The following is a 24,547-nucleotide window of genomic DNA, read 5'->3' as shown; positions in this document are numbered from 1 at the left end:
ACAGTCAACATATGGACGGTGACACATCTAGTTTGGTTGTTTGCTTGACGAGTTTAGGATACTGTATGTCTCTAAGGTAAGAGATACATATTGACACCACGTGTTTTGTATCAAAACTTTATTTATCAAATGAAAAGAATGCACCATTGAAATAACATTTCTATAAAAAAGGAACATTGGACTGCTCTACAGTGCATTACAAAACCAGCAATTGTATACAACATTGTGGGTAGAAACAGCCAGATTTTCATATTTTTAAGGTATGCAACATCTTCCCTTTCACTCAAATAAACAAAATGTACACTTTAATATTGCAATCACTAATCTAGTTTGGTTAACAACTCTAAAATGGGACAATTTAAGGATCAATTCAAAGTTACATATACTCAGGACTCCTGTCCATTGTTCAACTGTCTGTCAATGTCATCTATGAAGGAAAGAGTGGGCCAGGGTCTTGACATACACATCAGTCTGTCTCCATTTTCAATGGTGCCTGCGCTATTCGTTTGAGTTCGACTGAGGCATGTCGTAGGATCTACACAGCTGATAGCATGGAATACTGACTGATATTGACATCACTTCTACTGTCAGTAAACAGTTGACACACCTCCATTCTCTTGTGAACTACTTTTCCCTTTGTACCCTAACCCTTATGTTGATGGGAGAATTGAAAAAAAAAAAAGAGTGGATTTTAGGGGAGTCAGGTGGCTGAGCGGTGAGGGAATCGGGCTAGTAATCCGAAGGTTGCCAGTTCGATTCCCGGTCATGCAAACTGACTTTGTGTCCTTGGGCAAGGCACTTCACCCTACTTGCCTCGGGGGAATGTCCCTGTACTTACTGTAAGTCGCTCTGGATAAGAGCGTCTGCTAAATGACTAAATGTAAATGTCAATGCCCTTTATGAGTACAGCAGTAAGACTGTTTTAGGAGCGTTTGATATTCCTTACGTCATCCTTCCCTCATTCGAAAACCTTTCCCTTCAAGTGTGCATCCGTCCTTTCTTCCACAGCCTAAAACGCCGACCCTAAAACGCAGAATGGGCATATGCTAATCTACTCTATCCTTCTGTACGTTTGGAACACCATTTCCAGGAAAAAGTGTGCAGTAGAAGGAAAAAGGCAGTTAGGATGCAGTGTTCATCTCTTTACCAGCACCGCGCCCCGATGCCTGTTGGACACTAGTTGGGGGGGGGGGGGGGGGTTTCAAACACTTCCTTGACAACATGGCCGGCTACAGGACATTTACCTAGCTGAGGGTAGTGTACTTCATTTCAGAATGATTTACCTCAGATGCACACATGTCTGGCACTGCATGTGACAATGCAAAAGTGACAATCCTACCGAGAAAGTCTGAGAGAGAAGTTTGCTGAAAGATTCGACTTCACTTTGGAGCTTCGAGGTTGTTCGACAGTCGAGAAACGGTCTCTTTATAAACAACATAACCATAGCGTAATCCATATTGGGCAATTGTCCACATTGGAGGGCTCCCATCCTTGTAATGGCACACTGATAGTTCATTAGTAAAACCCAATATCCCATTATCTCAAACACTGTCTCATCAGCAAATTTGGCAGCCTCAAAGTCACCTTGAGTCATCTTGTGGGTTCAATGCTCCAATAGCCCACAGAAGAAAAAGCCCCTTGCCTTTTCTCACGACTGCCACAGAGCCATGCGTTCTCTGGTACTGAGTTGCATCGCCCAGAACTCAATCCAAGTGGCTTTCAAAAGGAGAGTTTTTGGACAAACTAGATGTGTGCTTAACATAGAGTCGCTAAACAACCATAGGGGGGGGTTCACCTCTCTCAGATGGTCTGTCACGAGGCAGTCCCCTGACATGACATCTGCCTTGGTTTGGCCCCCATTAGTTGGCCTCGCTTCAGGGACTCACCCCCTTACTGTTTCAGCTTTGGGAACCTCCCAGCCAGACCTCTGCACCATTGACAGGGTGTGCACAGGCTTGCAACAAACGCACTATTTAGTTCGGGTTGGAGGGAGATGAGTATTGTGGATGGTTGGTAAGGGCCTTCTCAAAGCCCGGGTTCAGACCAGCCTCACTTTTATTATCTCTTTAGTTTTCTCTGTCCAACTGTCACTAACAGAGACAATTAAAGACAGTAAACCCTATTTACCTGTATGAAGGTTTGGGTCGTTTCACAACATCTTATATTTGGAAATGGTGATGAAGAAAAGGTGGCAAGCCTTTACGTCAAGGTTCTATTAACCGACATGTATCTACATGGCGATGCCTATAGTAACAATGTTGTAGTTACAAAGGAACTGCTATGTAATGAGGGTTCATCATGTTTTTTTTGCGGTACAAGTAATGACACTATTGAATATATACCTTGATCTTGTTTTGGTGACACAATCTTCAACTGTACCTTACCACATCCCCTTAGCCCTGACACTTACAGTAAGTATGCTATGTAGTTACTTGGTAGTTAATGTAAAACCTTAACGTAAAATGTTGCCAAAAATCTTGTGTGTGACCTACAGTCTTTGCAGAGATGGGACACTGTTAAAGAGAGACCCAAAGGAGAGTGCATTATATGTAGAAACAGAATAGTCTGGACTTGGCCCACAAGTATGTTTTTTCCCTAAACTTAACTCGATTTTCGAAATGATCACATTGTCATCATAAATAATGATCAGAGGAGGACAGTAAATAATATATTAATTTTTTTCCCTAAAAAGTACCCCGTAGGGATCCCCCCCGCCCGCCCCCCCCGCAACTAGTCAAAGTGTTAACAAGCAATTTATACTTCAATTGCTCGATGGTACTGTACAATAAAAAAAACAGCAATTCATCATGTCTTGCTGTAGAGATTCTTTCCCCAGGTAAAAATACACATACAGCATACCGGAAAATATAGAGCAACGTCTGCCCCTCTTCACAGAACATGAGAGCTCATTTGTACCCTGCATCTAGGGTGAGGCAAAAGAAACAAAAGCACGTTTTACATTTCAACACAAACCTCAAATAAAGTGACCAAAGCGAAAAAAGATACACAACTGAAAAAATATAGGCACATGAAACGTCTCTTAATTCTTTCCAACAAAAGAGCCGACAAACGGACAGAAACCGAAACAACGATGAGAAGAGAAAAAACACGAAGAAGCCGATAAAAAAGTGTCACGAAAGCGCAGTTTTATGAGGAATCGGAATGATCTATGTGTTAACATGGGGGGCTACGGGGGACGGACTGATCTTTGACTCTGAGGGCATGTGTTGGCATTAACAAACAAAAACAACATATTCAGCTTTCTTAGTCATTTTCCTGGCGTTGTCTTGGAGCGTGCCTCTGAATTCCAATATTGGGAAAAATTGAATAAATTCACCACATTATCCCCTGTTCTGGTCACCCCATCTCTTCTGAATAACAACCTGACAGCCCATGTTCAAAGGAAAACAGAGACCAGCTAATAGCAAATATCAGGGTTCAAGAGTCAAATAGCAGAATATCGATGCATCGTATGTCAGATCAATTATGTGTACATGTTTTCGTGTGTATGTCTTGCTTCGTTGGAAAGGCTTGAGGTTGTGTGCCGGGTCTTTAGTGATGCATAGCATACATGGCAGCGTGTTAAAATCCCCCCCCCCCCCCCCCCCCCAAAAAAAAAAAAAAAAAAAACCTGTTTTGACAAGACTGATGTAAAAATATACTATATGGAATATGCATTGATTTTTGAAAAATAAAAATCGCCCCCTACACACAAGAAAAAAAACAACCCTTGACTGCTTCGATTACATTTCCTTAACAAAACCGAGGTACATGTTTTTCGTGAAATGACTGCGAGTGGAATCCTCTTCTTCATCCTCATTCTCACCATCACTTTCGTATTCAAACTATAAGAACAATAAATGGGGGCTTCGATGCACAGGTTCGATGCAGTGGTAGTGACCGCGCTGTGTTAAACGCCCGCGGTCTCGATGGGGGGGGGGGGGGTGAAACGACAGATTGTCCAGAGGACCGGAGTGATATCTTCCTTCCGAAGCCCTTCCCTCTCCTACGTCACCAGATGCTCGTTGATTCACGGTGCGACTGAGGCCACGCGCTTTAACGGGAACAAAAGGGCGGTTACGTGTGTGTGTGTATTTTTTTGTCGTCTTTTCCGGTATTCGCAAGGTCCGTTTGGCAACACCGACACGTTGTGTCCTCTGGTGAGAGGAAGGCTGGCACACAGTCAGGGATCAGGGAGGCGGTTTGGCTGAGCAGCAACAAGAGACAATGGGCTACAACGAGGAGGAACAGTCACAGTTGGGCGCGACAGTTGACCCTGGCTTGCGTTGGGAGGTGAAAACGCGGCAGCTGTAGCCGTCGACTCATCGATAAGGGAGGTGGGTGTAAAAGAACAGGTTTAGCTACATCCCGTCACCAGGCAACTCGGGTCCAGGGAACCTTTGGCGGCCGAGGCAACGGTCCACACAGTAGGTCCGGTTGTCACACGCACGCGTCCTCAAAACCCCAATCGTCAAAAACAACAGGAAGTAAACCCCCCAAAAGAAGCGAACCGCGGCCATGTCAACGGACATCGAAAAAAGGGACAGCTTAAAGGGAAGTCAATGCGTGGGGGAATATGAAAATATTTTTGTCGTCGTCTCGTGTCTCCTTTCAGGCGAGAGGTTTTGTGGTGTGTGTTCAGGGGGTGTGGCTGAAGGGTGGGAAGGCTCCATGAAGGTCCTGGCACCTTCACCACCCCCACCCGCTCCCTGTCTCCATGCCGGTCCCCTGAGGGAGTCCTGCTGTGCTGTGGTGATGGGTGGGTCTGTAGAGGCCTGCCAGCTGTTAAAAGGCAGAGCCGGTGATGGCATTGAGCTGTTTCATCAGTCCTTCCAGGCTAGCCATTTGTTCACTCAAGTCGTCCTGCTCGTAGACCTGAAGGAGAAAAAAAAACAGAATGCCCCCCCCCCCTTTGAATCAACTGTGGGAAATGAAGGAGTTGACAAGCTGGGGCAACATATAGGATACTGGCTGTTTGTTTCATTAAAAAGATCCACAACCTGCAAGGTTGCAAGGTTACATGTTTATGTATCATAAACTTCTATGTTACAGACAATTCAATGACTTGGTCTGTGCTTATATTAGCTTAACGCCTCAACAATATATAGTCCTAAAACAATTTAGGTACACCACTTTCATTGACTCTTTTAGTCCTTATGCCATCTGCCTGCAACATATTTCCATTGACTCTATAATCCATTGTTTCCAGTTCTTGGTAAAACCGGTGATATAACCTTCAGGCTTAAGTGCATCCATTCATATCTGACAGTTCGTCTGGTGTGGGTCAATGAAACCATTTGCCATTTCCATGTAAACAGTGTCAATCCTACACCCCCGTTATTGTGTTGGCAATGCAGGTTATTGCTCCCTGACCATCTGCCATAGTCTGCATTAGATCACTTAGCAAACAACTTCTCTCTCCCCTCCCTCAGTTAAAACACAAACTGTGAAACAATCCAATAGTGTTTCCCATCACTTGGCTATACTGTACGTGTGATTGTTGGAATGTCCAGGTCCAATGTACTTGTGATGCACAGTGATTTATAGATCAGTCAGCAGTGCCTTTGTAAATGGCTGCATTCTGTCAGCCAATCCTGCCGCAGCAGTGAATACTAATGGGTTGGCACCAATAAGGAGCTGTTTCAATGAAACGCTAAGACATCAAAGTGGGAGTCATGAAAAGAGTTTGCTCTGATATTCTTTATGAGGTTTCAAACGGACAAATTAAGCCTCCCACTGCAGGGCCAAAACCAGGCCAGTCACTCCAGTACCACCCCGACAGAACTTATGAACCAGCAAAAGCCATGGCATACACTTCTATAGCACACTTTCCACTAACATGTCCTGGGTTCTCCAAAAGAGCTTTTAATCGGGCTGCATTTTCCCCGTACACTCAATTAACACAACACTTTGGGTCTGGGAGCTCGAAAAAACAAAAACAAAAAAAGGGTGTAATATTTGACGTTTTCTTTTCCAGATCAGGTCGCTCCGTTCTGATCAAAGAGGAAAAACACACCGGACCCAATAGAAGAGCGAGGGGAGGAAAGATGAGCATAAGTTCTTGATCGATGCCAGCCTATTTATTTGGAGAGACTCCTTCGGACTATCTGGCTGATGAGAAAAGGCCAGATCAATTACAAAGATATGTGAGATGGATAGCAGACCGCTGACCTTTTCCTTCCTCCCATCCCTCCATCCCTCCATCTCTCCATCTCCTCTTGCGTTCTCTCATTACCCCCCCCGCAGCTCCCGCGAAGAGTTGCCGTGCGCAGTGCTTCCCTTTCCAACGCTGGAGCGCCGTCTAATGTCTCTTCGACCTTATTGTTATTGAGGCATTAATGTTTAATGGTGTTTTGTCTGCGCCGGGCTATTGCCGTCCCCCTCGACTGCATTCGAAAGCTGTCGCGTTTTCACTAGCTAGCCTCCGATAGCATTCGATGCACTTCTCCAATCCGACAAGACTGACATGTCTCTCACAGGTTTAAGTAATGATTTCTCTGATCATCTCGGATATTTTATATGAGGAATAGGAGATAGGGAAGACAGGCCAGAACAGTAGAAATACCAAGTTTAATATGAATCAGGTCCAGAGTATGAATTTTGAGGTCCAGTTATCCGAAATGGCTGTGCTCTGTCACACCTGGTGAGCTGTCCAGCTAGCCCGTCTCAGTGTAAGTTGGTTCTGCCCTGCGTTTGATTCCTGACGTCGTTGGGGATGACAGCCGCTATAATTAGGGCCATAGTTAACCAACGTACTGCAAATGTAACACACGGGGAAGTGAGGGGATTCAAAGTCGCAATTAGACATGCAGGTGCTGAAAGGTCTACTGTCGACTTGTCTGCGGTGGGAAATTCATTATTACACATTTTAGGATCTTCCCGGCTGCTTAAGATGAAAGAACTGCAATTATGAACAATCGGTCTCTGTCCCTACAAAAAGGAACTTCCTTTTCATAATGGCTGAAAAAGGGTAAGTATAACTTCTCTAGCAACTTTGTGGAACTGGGAGACGTCAAACCCAGCCAACACCGGCCATGATTCCATTTACGAATACTCTAGCAGCACAAAGAAAGAGTAGAATATTGTAATCGACTTTGGTTACAATGACAGAATACTGTTCATACTGTAGCCAAGCATGTTCAACTTGCGTACGAGTGTGCGGTTCGTTCTTAAGAGTACGTGTAAGTCGCGTGTCATGTGACTCACATTGGAGGCGTCCTCCGGCTGCTTTTGGCCCTCCTCTGCCAACTCTGGGGCTGTCGGCACGGAAACCGGGAGTAACGGTGAGCGGGCCTTGCCGGCCTGGCCGAGAGAGGCCGTCTTCACCTGGGGCTTGGGGAGACTGGCACCTGGGAACACAAGAACAACTCTTGAGTCCATGGACCCTGGAGTTATACAGCGGGAGAACCACATTGGACGTATAAACAGCAGGCGGGAAAGGTTCCCTTCTCTCTACGGTCGGTGCTTCGAGCCCCGACTCGAGTAAATGCGATGGGGAGGTTGGCGAGGAGGAAAGGAAGAAAGCGGGAGAAAGACAGAGAAGGGCAGAGAGGTTGCTTGATGGACAGCCGTGGCGGAAGAGAACCACATAGGCCGTGTCGTTGCCCATCCTATCTCCTTCCCCATCTTAATGAGCTACCTGAATGCCTTCAACTCTCGAACAGTGCGGCAAACAAACAGAGATTTCGGCAGGCAAACGTGCAGACGCGTAAACGGACGGATAACAAAGGTTACTCTGACTTCGAGCCGAAAGCTGTGCGGAAACGTGTACTGGACACACACGTTCTGGATGGTTCTACGGCCTGGCAACGAATAACCGGAACCTCCGACACGTCTTCTGTGTTCCTGCATGCTTTTGGATAAGCTAATTGCGCTCTTAGCGCCCACGCTTTGCCCCGCTCTCCATGGACTCTGGAGCACGGAGGGTGACCGAGCCTATCCACAGATGATTAGGCTTAATGAGATGCTGCTTTCGGATCTGAAAAGTGCCAAATCACTCACCCAGGGCTGCCTATGCCTGCCTGCCTGCCTGCATCTCATTCGGCCCCAACTCCACTTACAATCACTGCTATTGTCATTCCCATACTGCAGGGAAAGGGGAGAGTAACAACAGAGGCCAGCTGGACAGGGATTACAGCAGATCTGTTCTAACTTCGGTGTGTCGCTGGGTTTGGTCTGCGAGCAGGTGGAGGAACAATGAATATCAATTGAGCAGCCATGGCTTCAAGCCTGCCACGATCATCCCTGCAGGGTATGCTGCTTTCCCCACCAGAAGCCCTGGCAGACTACAGCGCATATTCCTATACTTGACTTTGCCATGTTTATGAGAGGAAAGTTCTTGATTAAGCACGGATCTAACTCAAATCCCATTCATTTGTATTCAGCGGACATCAAAAACGTTCCCTCGGGGGAAGAAAATGCAAATTGATTCCACAGTATCCCTCTAAGGCTAATGTAGATTTGAATTCAGGACAGAATTAATCTGTGTAGGAAAACGCTGATTAAAGATTAAGGAAAAACAGACTTTGAATGGTAGGCTGATCTATTCAATATGGTCCTGTGACCAAGCTCTAAACACCATGTCCTCAACCACTCCCTTTTTCCAAAGGTATTTCTCGCACTTTCTGCCTCATACAGTTTGATAGTGACTGTTAGAGAGGGACATAATAGGCAGAGAGAGAGGGGATGACATGCAGGAAATGGCCAGGGCTGGGAAATCAAACCCGCGCCCACTGGGCCAAGTCCTAAGCCTACCCAGAGAGCCACAGGGGTCCCCCTGGACTCTCACACATCCACTGTACTCCAAACTTTCCACACCACCACAGTTGCGTTATTGATTGACACACTGTCGCTCCAAGCTAGGCCTCCAGTGCCACTCATCCCATCCTCAGACAATCCCCATTAGAGCAGGCTCACTGCATGGAAACCCGTCTGGACAACCCTGAACGAAGCTCACTTGATTGGAGACGTTCCAAAGAGAGGTAAGAAACATTATTGTCTAGAGAAAGGATCTCTTCTGTCCAATCACAATTACGGGTGGAGTTGAAAATGGGTGCAGTTAAAAGTGGGTGGAGTTCTAAGTGTCTCACGACGATGATTATTTAGAAGTGGTCACGGAAGAGAAAACCTCCTGTATATGGGTTGAATTTTGGTTTAGAAAAAGAAAGCTGTGATATATACAGTATATCTCCTTTGTACATGAATGCAGCATATTGGACCGGCTGCATGAACTAAGTTCTAGTTAGTAGAAACAGGTCGGGTCAGATGGAGATATTTTGGGCTTGAGTCTTGCTCACTCTATAGACGGATAAAGAGTTTGGTACACTGAGCTGTCGTTCCATATGGTTCTGTACTCTACATCCTTTCCTGACCTCTCATCAATCCACGAGGCTCGTAGACTAAAAATGGTTTGTAATATTTTTAAGTGTCTAAGTGTCTCCGCTTTACACCCTGCTGTATAATCAATCAATGTCCATTCTTATCAACCAACTCTCCATTGCCGAAAGTTTAGTCTGACAGGTGCTATGATTTCACTCAAGCTTTCTCACCACAACACCTGAGAAAAAAATACTCAGGCCTTCAGGCTTGGCAGGGAGATGAAATTGGCGGCCTCTGGAAGGTAAACATTCTGTGGACACTCACAAATGGAAGGCTGATATGCCTCCTGGTCTGAGCTGCCTGTCTGCACCTCCAGGTCGACTGGAAACTCAATGGATTCCCTCAAAAGGAGGATATTCATCGATTCTACCGGCTAAAATGAATCAAGTGTGAAGTAAATATACTGTAAAACGATTGGAAATGCTCCCCTGTGCTATCTGGAGCCTCAAGGTTCGTTCGTTCTCTCTCTCTCTCTCTCTCTCTCTCTCTCTCTCTCTCTCTCTCTCTCTCTCTCTCTCTCTCTCCCTCCCTCTCTGTATCTCTCTCTCTATCTCTCTCTCACAGACACTGCTTGGCTTAATGAGCAAAGCGATTTCCTGAAGCGGGGAGTTTGACTTTGAGAGCGAGAGGTACTTTTGTTTGCAGTCATTTTGAGGAGAGTCTTAGCCAGGTGATATCTGTACAATCAGTATACACTCAGCTCCGTTATGTTTCCTGGCTCGGGAAAATACCAGATTTCTGCGAGTTCCAGGAAACGCAGTTTCGGAGAAGTGCAGTGTCAGTAATGGCCATTGTTACCGTTCAGGGTATGTTCCCTACATTCTGCAACCTTTCGTTCTGAGGTCTGAGTAGCAGTCCGTTTCATGCCTGCATGTCATATGGACGTCTGTTTATCCTCCCAAAATACAATGTGTGCTTCCCTAATCTATCCTCGTTCCAGTATATGAGGTCACCTGACATCCCTTCCCACCCAACATCCATCACTGCTGGAACAACAAAAGAAGAAAAAAAATCAAGTTTATTGGCCAACGGATTGGCCATACAGCACAAAAAGGCTTAGGAGAAACCAATGAAATGATGTCTGGCATAGTACATGCGAGCCACAGCATCAGTATCACTGGGAGCCTCCTTAACTGTCGTGGCTGAAACGGAGAGTATGGTGTTAGAGACAGGTGTTGTCACCCTGGCTACGAGCAGCTCAGATGGTTGGGCAGAAGAGAGAGGCATCACTTCTCCAAAGGAGTGTGTGTGTGTGTCCCAGGCTGCCTCCAGTGTTGGAGGCGGGTTGGAGGACGGGAAGAAAAAAAACAACAAAATCGATGGTAATCTCAGCCACCTGAGCATACAAAGTTCATAATGGAGAACACATCCACACAGCCTCCCACCTACACGCATGAGCACTCGGGCAAACGCACTCAAACACACACACACACACACACAGTTCAGTGATGATCACGAGAGTACTCCACTCTCCCAGCTGCAGGCTGTCGGGGCAGAGTAAGAGAGGTGGACTCAGAACTGGATCACACCGGTTTCTCCCGCCTCTGGGTAATATTCTGCAGAGGCCTCGCGTTTGAAAAGAAATAACTAAGGATGACAGAGCTAGCAGATAGTAGTACACAAGCATAACTACTATTCGACATTGTCACTCGATAAAACAGAATTGTGTCAGATATTCAATGTAATACCTCTCTTTTTGGAGGGAAGGTGGATTAATAGAAGCACATACGAAATTCCCGATTTTTCCCAATACAGTATCATCAAATATTGATACATAATCCGTTTCAGGAGGCACTACGACGATATGTTCACAATACACATTTAGATTCCCATTCATGGGCCCAACTGCAATATCTGTACTCTGACAGTACTGCAACCACACACCTCCCACGCTTCCCTCCCCCTCCCTCCCGCCCGTCCCCGCAACTCACTTGACTGGGGCATCATGGAGGTGTAGACCTTGGGGTCGATGGTCCCCATGGGCGGGGGCAGGAGGGGGTTGGCGAAGCTGCGGAGCGGGTGCGTGGGTCGCACGCAGGCGGTGGGGATGGTGCGGCCGCTGGGGGCCTCCTCCGGGCCGGCGTGTTCCCCCGGCTGAGCCCCGCCACCGCCGCTGCTGGTGCTGGTGATCAGCGTCGGCTGTGGCTGCTGGGCCGCGGTCGCCGCTGCCTCGCTGCCCAGCGCTGGACGCACAAACACGGAGACACGAGGGGAGGTTTGTGTGAGCGGAAAAGGAGGTCCTTTTTATTTTGTTTTTTTTCACTACGCGCAAACACACAAAAGACTGTGCGTAGTGCAAAGAGCCGCAATGAAAGACGACGGAATGAGCGAGCGAACCAAACGAGAGGCCGAGAGACATCAGAGAGAGGGAGCGAGAGCGAGAGAGAAGGGTGAGGAAGAGATCAGAGGAACAAACAGAGAGAGGGTTGAGGGAGAGTTCAGAGAGGACGCGACGGAGGAGAGCGTGTTTTTACACGAGACAGTATGCTCATCACTCCCACACAAACCTATAAGTTGTCTTGCCCTCTGACTTCTGAGTAAGTATAGGGAGTCAGGTGGCTGAGCGGTGAGAGAGTCGGGCTAGTAATCCGAAGGTTGCCAGTTCGATTCCCGGTCATGCCAACTGACGTTGTGTCCTTGGGCAAGGCACTTCACCCTACTTGCCTCTGGGGAATGTCCCTGTACTTACTGTAAGTCGCTCTGGATAAGAGCGTCTGCTAAATGACTAAATGTAAATGTAAATGTAAGTATTCCCAAGCTTCTTACGTGTGGTGAAGTACCATGTTCCATATGTACAGAACAGACACCAAGGCATTTACATAAACAAAGAGAAAACTAGAAGAAATGCAATAAAATATGTTCCACTAAATAGTAAGCCACCACAGGAAGGGAACGACTGTTTGCAATTATACTAATGTCTACTTGGCATGAAACCATTATAATATGAGCAACAGTATCCCTCTCTCTGTTGCTAGTTCATTTATCTTCTGGGAAATAGAAAGGTACTTTAGGGGAACTACTTTTGCAGTCGTCTACAAACAATCCACATATTGGTGGCCTTCTTCCTGTTGTCTCCTCTCAACCAACAGTGCCCCCTCCGTCCCTCCTTGATGGCGAAGGGTAACCCAATTCCATCTTGGCTCGGCCGAAGATTCTCCCTCTCTTCTTGGATTACACATATAGGTTGACGGGGAATTAGGCAATTACTTGGCCTTGCAACAGGCCCTCAATGTCATTTAGCCGACACAGCAGTTGTATTTTTAACGAAATGAGAGCGAGCGTGGCGGGTGTGAGGGGAAAGTGCTAATAGGGAGAGATTGTTTGTGGAGAGAGTCGGAGCGGAGCCTCGGACGACCAAAGCCTGGCACCGCCTGATGAGGAGAGAGGCAGAGAGAGAGACAGAGAGATAGAGACAGAGAGAAACAGAAAGAGAGAGAGAGAGAGACAGAGAGAAACAGAAAGACAGAGAGAGAGAGACAGAGAGAAACAGAGAAAGAGAGAGAGACAGAGAGAAACAGAGAGATAGAGACAGAGAGAGATAGAGACAGAGAGAAACAGAGAGAGAGAGAGACAGAGAGAAACAGAGAAAGAGAGAGAGACAGAGAGAAACAGAGAAAGAGAGAGAAACAGAGAAAGAGAGAGAGACAGAGAGAAACAGAGAAAGAGAGAGAGACAGAGAGAAACAGAGAGAGAGACAGACAGAGAGAAACAGAGAGAGAGAGACAGAGAGAAACAGAGAGAGAGAGAGACAGAGAGAAACAGAGAAAGAGAGAGAGACAGAGAGAAACAGAGAGAGATAGAGACAGAGAGAAACAGAGAAAGAGAGAGAGAGACAGAGAGAAACAGAGAGAGAGACAGAGAGACAGAGAGAAACAGAGAAAGAGAGAGAGACAGAGAGAAACAGAGAGAGAGAGAGAGACAGAGAGAAACAGAGAGAGAGAGAGAGAGAGAGAGAGAAACAGAGAGAGAGAGAGAGACAGAGAGAACCACGTTTGACTGAATGTAAAAAAAAAATAAAAAAAAGTGAGAGGCAGAGACAGACAGAGAGAGATGGGGGGTAGGGAAGAGAGGGTTGGGGGGGGTTAGTCTTCTGACTGGTACCTGCTGCGTAGCTGCGCTCCACGGTCAGGCTGGGGAAGGGCATGGGTCGCAGGGTGAACTTGTTGTGTGTGTACCCACAGGTGGGCGAGGGGAGGATGCCCGGGTACTGGCTGCTCTCCAACGTCGGAACAGGGATGGCACTGACCACAGCTACGGGAGAGATGATGGGCAAACATAATGAGATAACACACTGGTGTGTTGAACCAAAAAACCTAGGGTTTAACACGAAGGAAACAAACCAGATGATATGGTGTTTACTCTAGCCGCGTTTGTTTATTTGATTAACGCCAACAGTAGTTCCTGTGTCGTTCAATGATAATCTTCCTACTTTCGACATACTTAACAGTCTAACCGTGACAAATGAAAATGGCTAGCTAATGCGGGATCTCTCATACAGTACAATGAGATAAACCAGCTTGGATGTTTGGTTTCAAACCCTCGGTTAGTTAGACAGAAAGACAAGACAGACAGACAGGCACACAGACAGACGGAAAGATAAAAATAAAAAACGGAGAAAAAACCTAAGCCTTGACCTTGAGACTGAAACCTCAGGAGCTTCTGAGGGGGAGGGGGGAGTTTGGCTGTTAAAATGCCCCAGGTACTCCACACACACACACAGATCCCTATCTCCGAAACTACCTCGGACCAGCAGAGAAGGAATTGCCTCGAGAGAGCATGTGCGTGTGTGCGTGGCAGTGGTGTGTGTGTGTGTGTGTGCGCGCGCGTGTTTCTTCCATCTATCACGGTGGAGTCGATGAGGTCAGTCTATACCTTTAAGCCTCAGAAGCACTTCTGGAATGTTCCGACTCGCTCTGTCTGTGTGACTTCCACAGCGGTTTACAATACGGCGGTTAACGCTTCACGCTCAACCCAAATGTTTGCTCGCTGGAAGAACATTCGGAACCACATCGCACCGACAGCCCAGTGCAAATGGGCCTGTTCTATCCCTGCCACTCTTAATGACTATAACGACAATTTAACGATCTGTAATGCCGTACAGATCGTGGGTTCTCCTTCATATTTGATATTCAGTGAACAAAGAAAGCATCGGAGCATTTAATCGTCCACATGGCTGTACTTACATTTTGTCTTTTTTGTCTTTTTTTTTTACAGACGCTGACGTTATCCAGAGCGACTTACAGTAAGTAAGTGGACCTGACCCATTTAAGTGCCATGTAAGACCAAAGGAGGTCGTGGGGTTTGTCGCCGTATTAAACTTTGTGATGTGGAAGATGATCAATACAGATATTGATCATTCGATATCGATCATGCACATAAGGCCAAGGCCTGGTGCCTCGAACCCCGTGACCTCACCTAGACATCTACACGAGTGAAAATCCATGGATCTCATCTTGGCATGCCCAATGCTGCTTGAACTGCCGGCTTGGTATCCAATCATGCGACGGAACATGCAGAAATTGATGAAAGCGGCCCCTGTCGCAAGATTTTTTGCTCAGTCTAGCGAAAGGACTTGAATTTGGGCAAGGCAGCCGGATGCAGAGCCTAGAGCGGAACGCAGAAAGGGAGACAAAAAGGGATAAAAAAGGGAGACAGAAAGGGAGACAAACAGGATTCCGAAGGCGATGGTTTCAAAATCGCCTCAGTCCACCGTGAGTTGGACTGTTTTTGACAAGCTAAAGCCTCAAGCCTTCCGCCAATCCTCCTCTATCATCCATCTGACGCTGGGCTTCCATTTTGTACCCACAAACACTAGGCGAGGGCATACTCCGAGTGGATTATCAGATTAAAGGCCGGCGTGGTCATCACCTGCAGCAGTCAATGAGATTAGGGCGGGGATTCCACTTAGTGGCATTAGTGATATTAATGGCCCTCATTGTTGCGCGTCAATTTTATAATTACTCATTTAGGTGTGTGTTAACGCCGGCATCATCGTTATTAGATTGTGATTATCGCGGCTGTGTGAACGTGGGCATGCCTGCACGTGTCTTTGTGTCTCTGGGCTTGGCCAGTACGCCGTGGGTACGCCCAAACGCTAAAGCTAACCAACCAAACGTGCACCTAATCAGTGCCTGATTACAACACGAGGCAGGGACCCAGAGCGAGACCGCCGACTCGATATGAAAATAACATTCGATCCCAAACGTGCGTGCTAAACCTGGGGGAATAAACAGTCTACTCCTCTTCATCAGTCCCGGTGGCAAGCTAAAGGTGCCTGGTGCCTATACTTGGAGTGCGACAGACTAGCCGGGGGGGGGGCCATGGGGGTGTGTGTGCGTTAGACAGAGCAGAAATAGCGGCGGAAAGGGTGTTTGATAGACAGGTTGTGTGACAGGGGGTATGATAGAGGAGCGCGAGAGGAGCAGAGGTCGTGATTGCTCTGGGCGTCTGGTGCAGAACCTCCTCCCCCCCCCCCACAAAAAAAAACACATCAGTCACCCAGATCATTAGACAACTGTGGTACTGTATGCAGGTTTAAGGATCCCTAGGTCTGGGAAACGAGGATGTTGCTGGGCGTGTGTGTGTGTGTGTGTGTGGGAAGGGGGTGAAGTGAAGGGTAAGAAGGTGACTGAGGGGGATGTGCCGTGCTAATGGGGACCCTGAGCTTGTGAGCACGCTCAGTTGCTCTCTCTGTCTCTCTGTCTCTCTCTCTCTCGCGCGCGCTGTCTCTCCCTCTCTCTCTCTTTGTGTCTCTCTCTCCCTTTCAGGTCTGCCACCCTGGGGAGGGCCTGAGATGTGAGAGTTCTTTTATGCGAGTACCGGGGAGAGGAACAGGGCCACAGATAAAGAGAGCGAGAGACGGCGAGAGAAACAGAGAGAGAGAGAGCGAGAGAAAGAGGTTGGTAATTACCCAATATGCTACTTGGATGTAAGGGCTAGCGAGAGAGGAAGGGAATAGAGGGAGTGGAGTAATACAATGTTGTGAGGTCAGGGTGATGGGATGATGGGTGGACTACCTGCTCAAGGAACAAGGAAGAAAGAGGGTTCTGTGAAAGAGCAATGAAAGCGTGTCGGTAATAAGACCCGTATTAGTGTGTGTGTGTGTGGGGAGGTTTACTTGTAGGAGATCCTCAGGCAACATAACATCTAGGCATTTGATCAAATCTCCCAGCTCGCCCAATACTTTTGCTCACGGCCCTGTGTGTGCGTGAGTCTGTGTTTGTCTCGACGCGAGCTGCGAAACAATCCGCATCTCGGTGAAAAACAATCCCCGCATTTTAGCGAGACGGATTTCTTTTCCACCCAGGTCCCCGTTTTTTTTGTTATCCGTCCGTCTGTGAGCGACGGGGCAGAGAGCGGGCGACGTGTCTGCCGTCGACGTGACACAGATGGATTCCTTCCGGTCCGCCGTGCGCACGACAGGCGGCGCCGTCAGGACCCCCCCCCCCCCCCCCCCCCCGCACCTGCATCAACCCTCCGGTTGGCACGGTGACGGGTGACAGCGTGCCGTGCGATCGCTAACCGGGCTACGCTGAGACCGATCCGCCACCCCGTCGGGTTCAAAGGCACCTGCCTCCGAACCTGCCCCCCCCCCCCCCCCTCCCCCCCCACCCCTCGCACGTCACTCCCCCTACGCCAAGCCCCTTCCTCCCTTAACCCCGACACCTGTCTCTATTTTTCCCGACTAAACCCGGAGCCGGCACGGAGGTGGAGACACCCGCACCTGGCTTCTCACAAACACCCCCCCCCCCCCTCTCCTTGCGGATACGGGACGGGACGTCGACTCACGCGTGTTGCCGGGCTGGGACTCCATGGGGATCATCATCTTGGTGCGAGTGGCCCTCCGGGCAGCCAGGGAGCGCTCCAGGGTCGATATGCCGCTCGAGGCTTCGTCTCCGTCAGCTACCGGGAACGAAAGAAGCGTTAGGACCGTGCGCCCCGGAGAGAGAGGGGAGACGGAGAACCTTTCACGGCCGCCCGCAGAGCCCCTTTTTCTACATCTGTATTCGGCTCACGCCGAGCGGACTATTTGGCAGCAAATGCACAGCTGCTAGCTCTGGAGTAGAAAAGGTCTCTATATCGCTACATAGTTAGATATTTTTTTTTTTTGCATAAATAACATCAAGGAAGAACACTTCCGGCGCTGTGTCCGTAGGAGCCTTTAGGTTCAGGCGTTTTTCAGTTTGTAATTCACCACCACATCATTTTCGATGATGCATTTCATCAAGGTTTTCCGGCCCGAGGTAAAGATCGAATGCGTTCTAAGCAGAGTATCCTCATCACCAATGACCAGGTCGGCCAGCTGTCACTAACAGGAAGTGCTTACCCGAATGGCTGCTTTTACTGCCCATCTGGCTCTCTGATTGGCTGTGGCTGACTTGAGTGATCTCCTGACAGCTCTGCATGGGCGAATCGCGGACAGACGGGGCGGCGCTGGAGGGCTTCTCGATGTTCTTGAGCTCCATCTCCTCGTGGTGGATCCACAGGTCCGGCGGACGCAGGTCCTTCTGGCTTCCCTTACGCTTACCCGCGCTGTGCGACGCTCGCTTCCTGTAAAGGGGGAAAGGGGGGGGGGGGGGAGGGAGAGAACGAGGAGGAAGTAAAGAGAGGGAGGGGAGATAAAGAGAATAGTTGTGAAGTGCACCGTGAGACTTTGGGGGGCAGGGAGTTTCAGATTTGCTTGATAATATCTTTTAGCGTGGTAAGCTCTCTCGTTCTCTCCCCTACCTTGGTGTGAACACAATCAGACGGAGTGTGCGGACCCCCCGCCACCCCGCCCCCATGCCCCCGCCCTCGGCCTCCCTCGAAACGGGTGGAATCTCCTTCCGGGACGCAATTCGCAGCCCCTTAATTACACTCACTTAATTATAAAGCCCGAATATAATCGAGTCTCGGCGAAGCGACGGTACTTCACCCTCCCTTCCGTGTCATTACCGGCGCATCCGCGTGCAGGTGGGGCGAGTGGGCTCATCCAGGCATGGCGACGTGCATCTGTGTCGTGTTGACAGAGAAGTGGAGCGCTGCTCACTTGTTCCACGCAGGCCACGATGAAAAGTGTGAGTCAGGACCCCCCCCCCCCCCCCCCAGCCGTGTTCTAATGCTGTCAGAAGGGGTCAGGGCTCCCAAAGCCCCCCCCCCACACACACACACACCCCGGCTCCACCACCCCCTGCTGGGACGTCCGTTCGGATGGACGTCAAAGGGTCCCATCCACGCGCGCACACTCACACAGGTACACGATTGCAAAACGGGATACGCGCGCAAACATGAAAGTGGCCACGATGAAGAGTGTACGGTGAACGGTCGACAGCGCTGCCACTCTGTGACTGAACAATGGGGCCTGTGTTTCGCCGGAAGGTCCCAAGCGAGACGACCGACAGAGAGAGGAACAAGACAAGAGAGAAAATCTCGCCCGAGACAACATCGAGACGAGAATCGCCAGGTGTGAATACCAAACTGAATGTTTTGCTACTCCGACACGTGTTCAGAGCACGCGGTCCTGGAGTGCAGCCTTGAGAGAACACTTTGCTAATCTGCTCCTTTAGCTGAGAACATGAGCTTTCCTTAAGGGCGACCGGAAAGTCGGCGGTAGTTCTGACAGGACAGGGGTGTATCGAGCCCTCCGAGGTCCTCACGGTGCTATGGAGAATGTGAAAGCCCCAGGCACACACACACACACCGACACGCACACACATGACACACGGAGGACCGAAAGACAAGAGAGGGGGGGAGGGAAAAAGAGGAGAGGGGGGGGGGGAAAGGAGAAGACGAGAACTCACTTCCTCTGTTGGGCCGAGGAGCGCCGCGTGCAGATCAGCGCCACGATGACGACCACTACCACGGTAACTGCTCCCACGGACACCACGATGATCACCAGCAGGTTGCTGTTCTTCTGGGGAGTGACACTCCCGTGAGGTGGCCTCATCTGCCCGATCGGTGGGTCTGAAAAACAAACAGGAAAGGCGACAGGTTAGTGCGGTTCACGTCTGCAGAGCGAGCGAGACGGCATTCTCGAGGCACAACAGTCGGCACAGCCGGCAAATGAACATGGCTAACCTTCCATTAGCGCATACAGTGTATTGAAAAGACGTTCGGCCAAAGCTGAAGAATCAAAGGCTTTCATATTTGATTAAGTAGAGATGGGGGGGTCAGGTGGCTGAGCGGTGAGGGAAGCGGGCTAGTAATCAGAAGGTTGCCAGTTCGATTCCCCGGCCGTGCCAAATGACATTGTGTCCTTGGGCAAGGCACTTCACCCTACTTGCCTCAGGGGGAATGTCCCTGTACTTACTGTAAGTCGCTCTGGATAAGAGCGTCTGCTAAATGAAAATGTCGAGATTCCACTTTTAATGAGCTACGGCTCAAAAAGTACAGCTGTCCTCAGAGGAACGCTAAGTGAATCACTGTTCGAGTGGGCCGACTGTCCATCTACTGTAACAACACACCAGAGATGCTGGGCATATTTCTTGTCCGTATCGGAGCTCGATACATTCTCGCCTAGCATTAAAGAGTTTGCTTCCAACTCAGGGAGTCGTTAATGGTCCCAAAAGCAACGTGCGATCAAGGATAAATGTAATAGTGTACAACTACACGGTACTCCACGCCCAAACCGTTTCCAGTCACTCAGGACGAACCCCCCCCCCCCCCAAAAAAAACAACCTCGAGAGGAATGGAGAGCAAAGTACATTGTGGATGCTCGTGCGAGACCGGGCTGGAAGGCAGAACGGTGGTGACATGGTGGAGGGATGTCCCACCAGTAGAGCTGGACAGTAGCTGCGGATACAAATGAAATTCCGGAACCTTCCTAGAGAGGTGATTTGAGCCCTTGTCAATCACTGACGCTCTCCTTAATCCACCAAAGCACTTAGTCTCCGCTCTGAAAATGCAGTAGGCCTCCCCTTTGATTGGGGAATACAAGATCCACGAGGTCGGCAAAATCAATTTATACACCTTTGAAATACCGATGGATGCCTTTGAAACCCCCTCTATCTTTTCTCATTGCATCACTAGGGTTCTTCAGTGTGGGTTATCTCCACTCGGAGCAAATAAGAGCCATTAAAACATTCAAGAGACGGTTCTGCCAATCACTCGGCGCCAGGTGTTGATTCTAGTACTTTCCACAAGCTCTGAAATTCCCACTACCCCCCCCCCCCCCAACCCCCCAAGCTGACCCAAGAGCGCGGACCTATTCAGACCACGGAGCGGTTACCGTCGTCAGGATGAGACAGGCGCTCTCCGAAGTAATGAGTTGATTTATAGCACTGCCTACGGTGCGCCAGAGAAAGGCCTGAGGAAAATACCAAGCGCTCCGACGCTAATTGAGAGGATGAAATAGGCTGAGAGAGACAGTGGGGGTGCGAAGGCTGCACGCCGCCGCGCTCTGGGCGGGTCCATCTCCGGCCCTTCTATCCCTCGCCATCCCTGCCCGCTTCCATTTCATCCTGGCTCGGGGTAAACGTGAACTTTTCGAGGTAGCCCGCCCACTCTCCTGGGTCATAAAAGGAGCTCGCTTTCCCGGGGAGAGAGCGCACGCAACATCGCAGAGCCGCCTGCTCGTGTCTGCCGCCTCTCAATGCCTGGCTCTCTCGCCGGTGTTGTGGTGTGGTATGTCGCCTGTCTCTTTTGCTCGCGGTTCATATTTACTGTAGGCGGGTGAGTCCGGGGAGAGGTTTAAGTGTGAAGGATGGATTTTTTTCTCCCGGCCTCTCAGCCGTCTACACCAAGGTCACCCTAATGAATGATGGAGAGTGCCATCTATTCAAACGGTCCTTGCGCTTTCACCGTGGTGGTGGTGGTGGCGAAATGACGGATATACTGACACCTTTGGCTCCTACTCGACTCCATTACCTAGTCTTTACCGACGGCACCTCCTGAGAACCCGTCCGAGAACCCCCCAGCCCCCCCCAGCCCCCCCCCAAACCTCCTCTTCTCTCTTACCCGGGGAATGTGATACAGAGCACTAGGTAATGCAGAAACAATAACAACCTTGTCGTGACAATCACAGTTCCAGACAATAGTAACATATGATTCACTGCCAAGGCCCCGATGGGCCTTTCCAATACCACATGATGAGGTAAGCCTATGTTATTTTGGTTCCTGGACAGACAGCGACAATGGCGCAACCATTTCCAGGAGGAATAAGCTGTTGTTCTGATGATGGTTTGCGGGACAAATGCCCACATTAAGGCATTCATTCATATTTAGTGTAGATGAAGAAGGACAGCGATGTGAATTCTGGATGGTCGGCTGTTTCTGATTGTTCGTTACAGTAGGTTATATGTTTATATATCTATACTATTATTATACCAATATTACTATACATGAATCAAATTTCATGTATAAAAACATACAGTGACAGAAGAGGCGCTTTGTGTCCCAGCTTTGCTCCACTCTTGCACCGCAAAAGGGATACGAAAGGCTAACGTCAAGAGCAAAGCGCTAAAGTAAACGCTAATGGCCGGGTTTCCCAGATTCGTTAAGAAGCTCTTATCTGGGAAACCCGGCCAATGTCAGTGAGACTGCGTAGCAGGTGGGTGCTCACAAAACGGGATTCCTTTGAAACTCCATTGACGTGTGGTGCCATGCGAAACATATCAAGAAATTCAAGAGTTTAGAGACCACGCCAACAACAGCATGATAAAGGATGTTTACTAGTATGTCAAATAAAAGAATCAACATACACAGTACATAATGAAAGGATTATGAATGAGTGAATGAGTGAATGAGTGAATGAGCGAATGAGTGAATGATGCATCCAGGCAGCCGACTCTGCGAATGGCGAATGGCAGGTGGAGCTCAGCTGATTCCCCTGACAGGTGCCTAGACATCAGATGAAGAGGAGCCTTGGAGGAGATGGGGGTGGGTGGAGGGGTGGAGGAGGGGGCGGGTGGAGGTCGAGGAGGGGTTGGGTGGGGATGGAGGAGGGGGTGGAGGAGGGGGTGGGTGGGGATGGAGGAGGGGGGTGGAGGAGGGGGTGGGTGGGTGGGGATGGAAGAGGGGGATCACAAGGGTCACAGGTATGTTGTAAGTATAGACAGAAGGAGCTTTGGCATCCATCTTATATATTCCCCCCCCCCCCCCCCCCGCTGGCAGGTTGTCCTGCCCCCTCACCAGGTCTGTGGTGGGCCACTGATCTCTGCATCCCCCTCTGCGGATGGGGGACAGGCGGAGGGATCGAACCATATGCTGCCTTCACAGACGACACGCAGCCTCTAACTCATGTATCCCAGCAGGCATTTGGGCTAAGCAGGACGGGTCAGCGAGCAGCCTGTCTCGATTCCTGTGCTCGAAGTGTGAGCCCTGTCGTTACGCCCAGCTCTGTCAGGTGTGCCCACGGTGAGGATGTAGACGGGCGGACACACCCGCAAGTGGGTCGCCCGCCCCTGCGCGCACCGACCGCCAAACCCGGCGGGCGGCTCATTCCTAGCCCCTCTACCTACACATCTCCTGCCGCCTCCTCCTCCGCTCGTCTCTCTCTCTCTCTCTCTTCCATCATTCATCCCCCTCCGTCTCTCCTCCCCCCCCCCCTCCCCCTCCCCTCCACGCACCCCCGTTGTCTCCAGTGCCGGCGAGCAGCCTGCGATTATCAGCCTCGCAGTAATTAACCGGAGATTTCCCTACAGAGGGGCTCCGGCGGAGCCGCGAGGCGGAGGGGAAGATTTCGCTCGCGGAGGAGGGGGAGTTGTGTTGGGGGCGGGGAGGGGGAGGGACGGGGGACGGGGGGGGGGACGGGGCGTCAAGAGCTCCCCACTGTGAAATCAAGTGGTCTTCCTAGGCCTGCTACCGGTTGCAGTATATTACCGAGTCATTAAACAGCAACAGCCGCACAGGCTGCTGTAGAAGCCACAGCGTTAACGGCAACGGCGGTCGCATTCGAACGAACTGTGTCGGGAGCCGTTCGGGCATAATTTAACAGGAGCTCAAATGTACACATGGCATAATGGCAACGAGGAGATGTCTGTCTCCCAGCGGACGCGCCAGGGGACATAAATAAACACCATTACGGATGAAAAAGGGCTCCACGTCTTTGAGATTCCCGTTCAAAAAGGGCCGCAAACCCCCCCCCCCCCCCGGCCGAGACGGTTGTTCCTGTAGATCAAAGCCCCACGCTCGGAGCGCATGGCAGCACATGACAGGAAGCCACGCTCCGCTGAATCACATGGCGCCCGAGCGGGACATCTCGGTCACTCTACCGCCGTAGAGCGTTTTACCAACCACCACAACAGAAGACGTCCAGAACATTATGAAAAAGAACAACCCTGAAATAACGGGCAATTTAGACCCGACAGCTACGACCACAGTTTACCTTGTGTGAACTCTGTCCACATGCCCTAGTAGGTTGAGAAGGGGCGGGGTGGGGGGAGGAGGGACTCAGCATGGCCTCCTACAGGAGCAGTTAAGGTCATGTGGTGGTGTTCAGGAGAACGCTGATTGGTCGGTTGTCGTGCTTACCATTCAGACTGCTCCTATCAATCGGGTTATTGTCAGAGGGCCAGTAGCCTCCATCTCCATGGCGACCTGGGGATGGGGGGAAAAGAGAGCGAGAAAGAAAGAAAGACAGAGAGAGAGAGAGAGAGAGAGAGAGAGAGAGAGAGAGAGAGACATTAGAAATGCGTTTCGGCCTTGCAGGGAAGAACATGTTGTAGCAAATAAACAATGAGCAGAATGGCCTTTGTCTCAAAGAGGACACTGCTGTATGATAATTTCTAATACTTGTACAGATACGCTTTGACTATGCAATAGCACTGTAGCTCTTTCCATAAGAATGATGTTTCTACTGCTGGCAATTTGGAACCATCACATTCCAGAGTAGCATGTGGAGCTTGCTGTTTCCCAATCACTAGCACCCAAAAAGTCGAAACAGAGACAAGACAGGTAGACAGACAAGACAGGCCGACCAATAGACCGACAGAGACATACAGGCAGTCAGAGACATACAGGCAGTCAGAGACATACAGGCAGTCAGAGACATACAGGCAGTCAGAGACATACAGGCAGTCAGAGACATACAGACAGATAGACATACAGTCAGAGACATACAGGCAGTCAGAGACATACAGACAGTCAGAGACATACAGGCAGTCAGAGACAGACAGGCAGTCAGAGACATACAGGCAGTCAGAGACATACAGGCAGTCAGAGACATACAGGCAGTCAGAGACATACAGACAGA

The 24,547-nt window shown here is 49.6% G+C and overlaps 1 protein-coding gene across 1 annotated transcript in view; it reads right to left on the bottom strand.

Moving 5' to 3' along the window:
* Positions 1-4,785: 4,785 nt before the first annotated feature.
* dcc (DCC netrin 1 receptor) overlaps positions 4,786-24,547 on the bottom strand; it is a 129,304-nt gene continuing 109,542 nt past the window's right edge. Inside the window, exons 22-29 of the mRNA XM_067258201.1 lie at positions 23,827-23,892; positions 19,158-19,320; positions 17,705-17,928; positions 17,167-17,280; positions 13,480-13,629; positions 11,310-11,561; positions 7,207-7,349; positions 4,786-4,875 (exon numbers count right to left, since the gene is read on the bottom strand). Of these exons, the coding sequence (XP_067114302.1) occupies positions 4,786-4,875; positions 7,207-7,349; positions 11,310-11,561; positions 13,480-13,629; positions 17,167-17,280; positions 17,705-17,928; positions 19,158-19,320; positions 23,827-23,892 (1,202 nt within the window). The remainder of the gene's footprint in view (positions 4,876-7,206; positions 7,350-11,309; positions 11,562-13,479; positions 13,630-17,166; positions 17,281-17,704; positions 17,929-19,157; positions 19,321-23,826; positions 23,893-24,547) is intronic.

The sequence above is a fragment of the Osmerus mordax genome, chromosome 20 (genome assembly GCF_038355195.1).
Source record: "Osmerus mordax isolate fOsmMor3 chromosome 20, fOsmMor3.pri, whole genome shotgun sequence".
NCBI lineage: Eukaryota > Metazoa > Chordata > Actinopteri > Osmeriformes > Osmeridae > Osmerus > Osmerus mordax.
The sequence above is the reverse complement of the archived record's forward strand: the minus strand, read 5'-3'. Positions and strand labels throughout refer to the sequence as shown.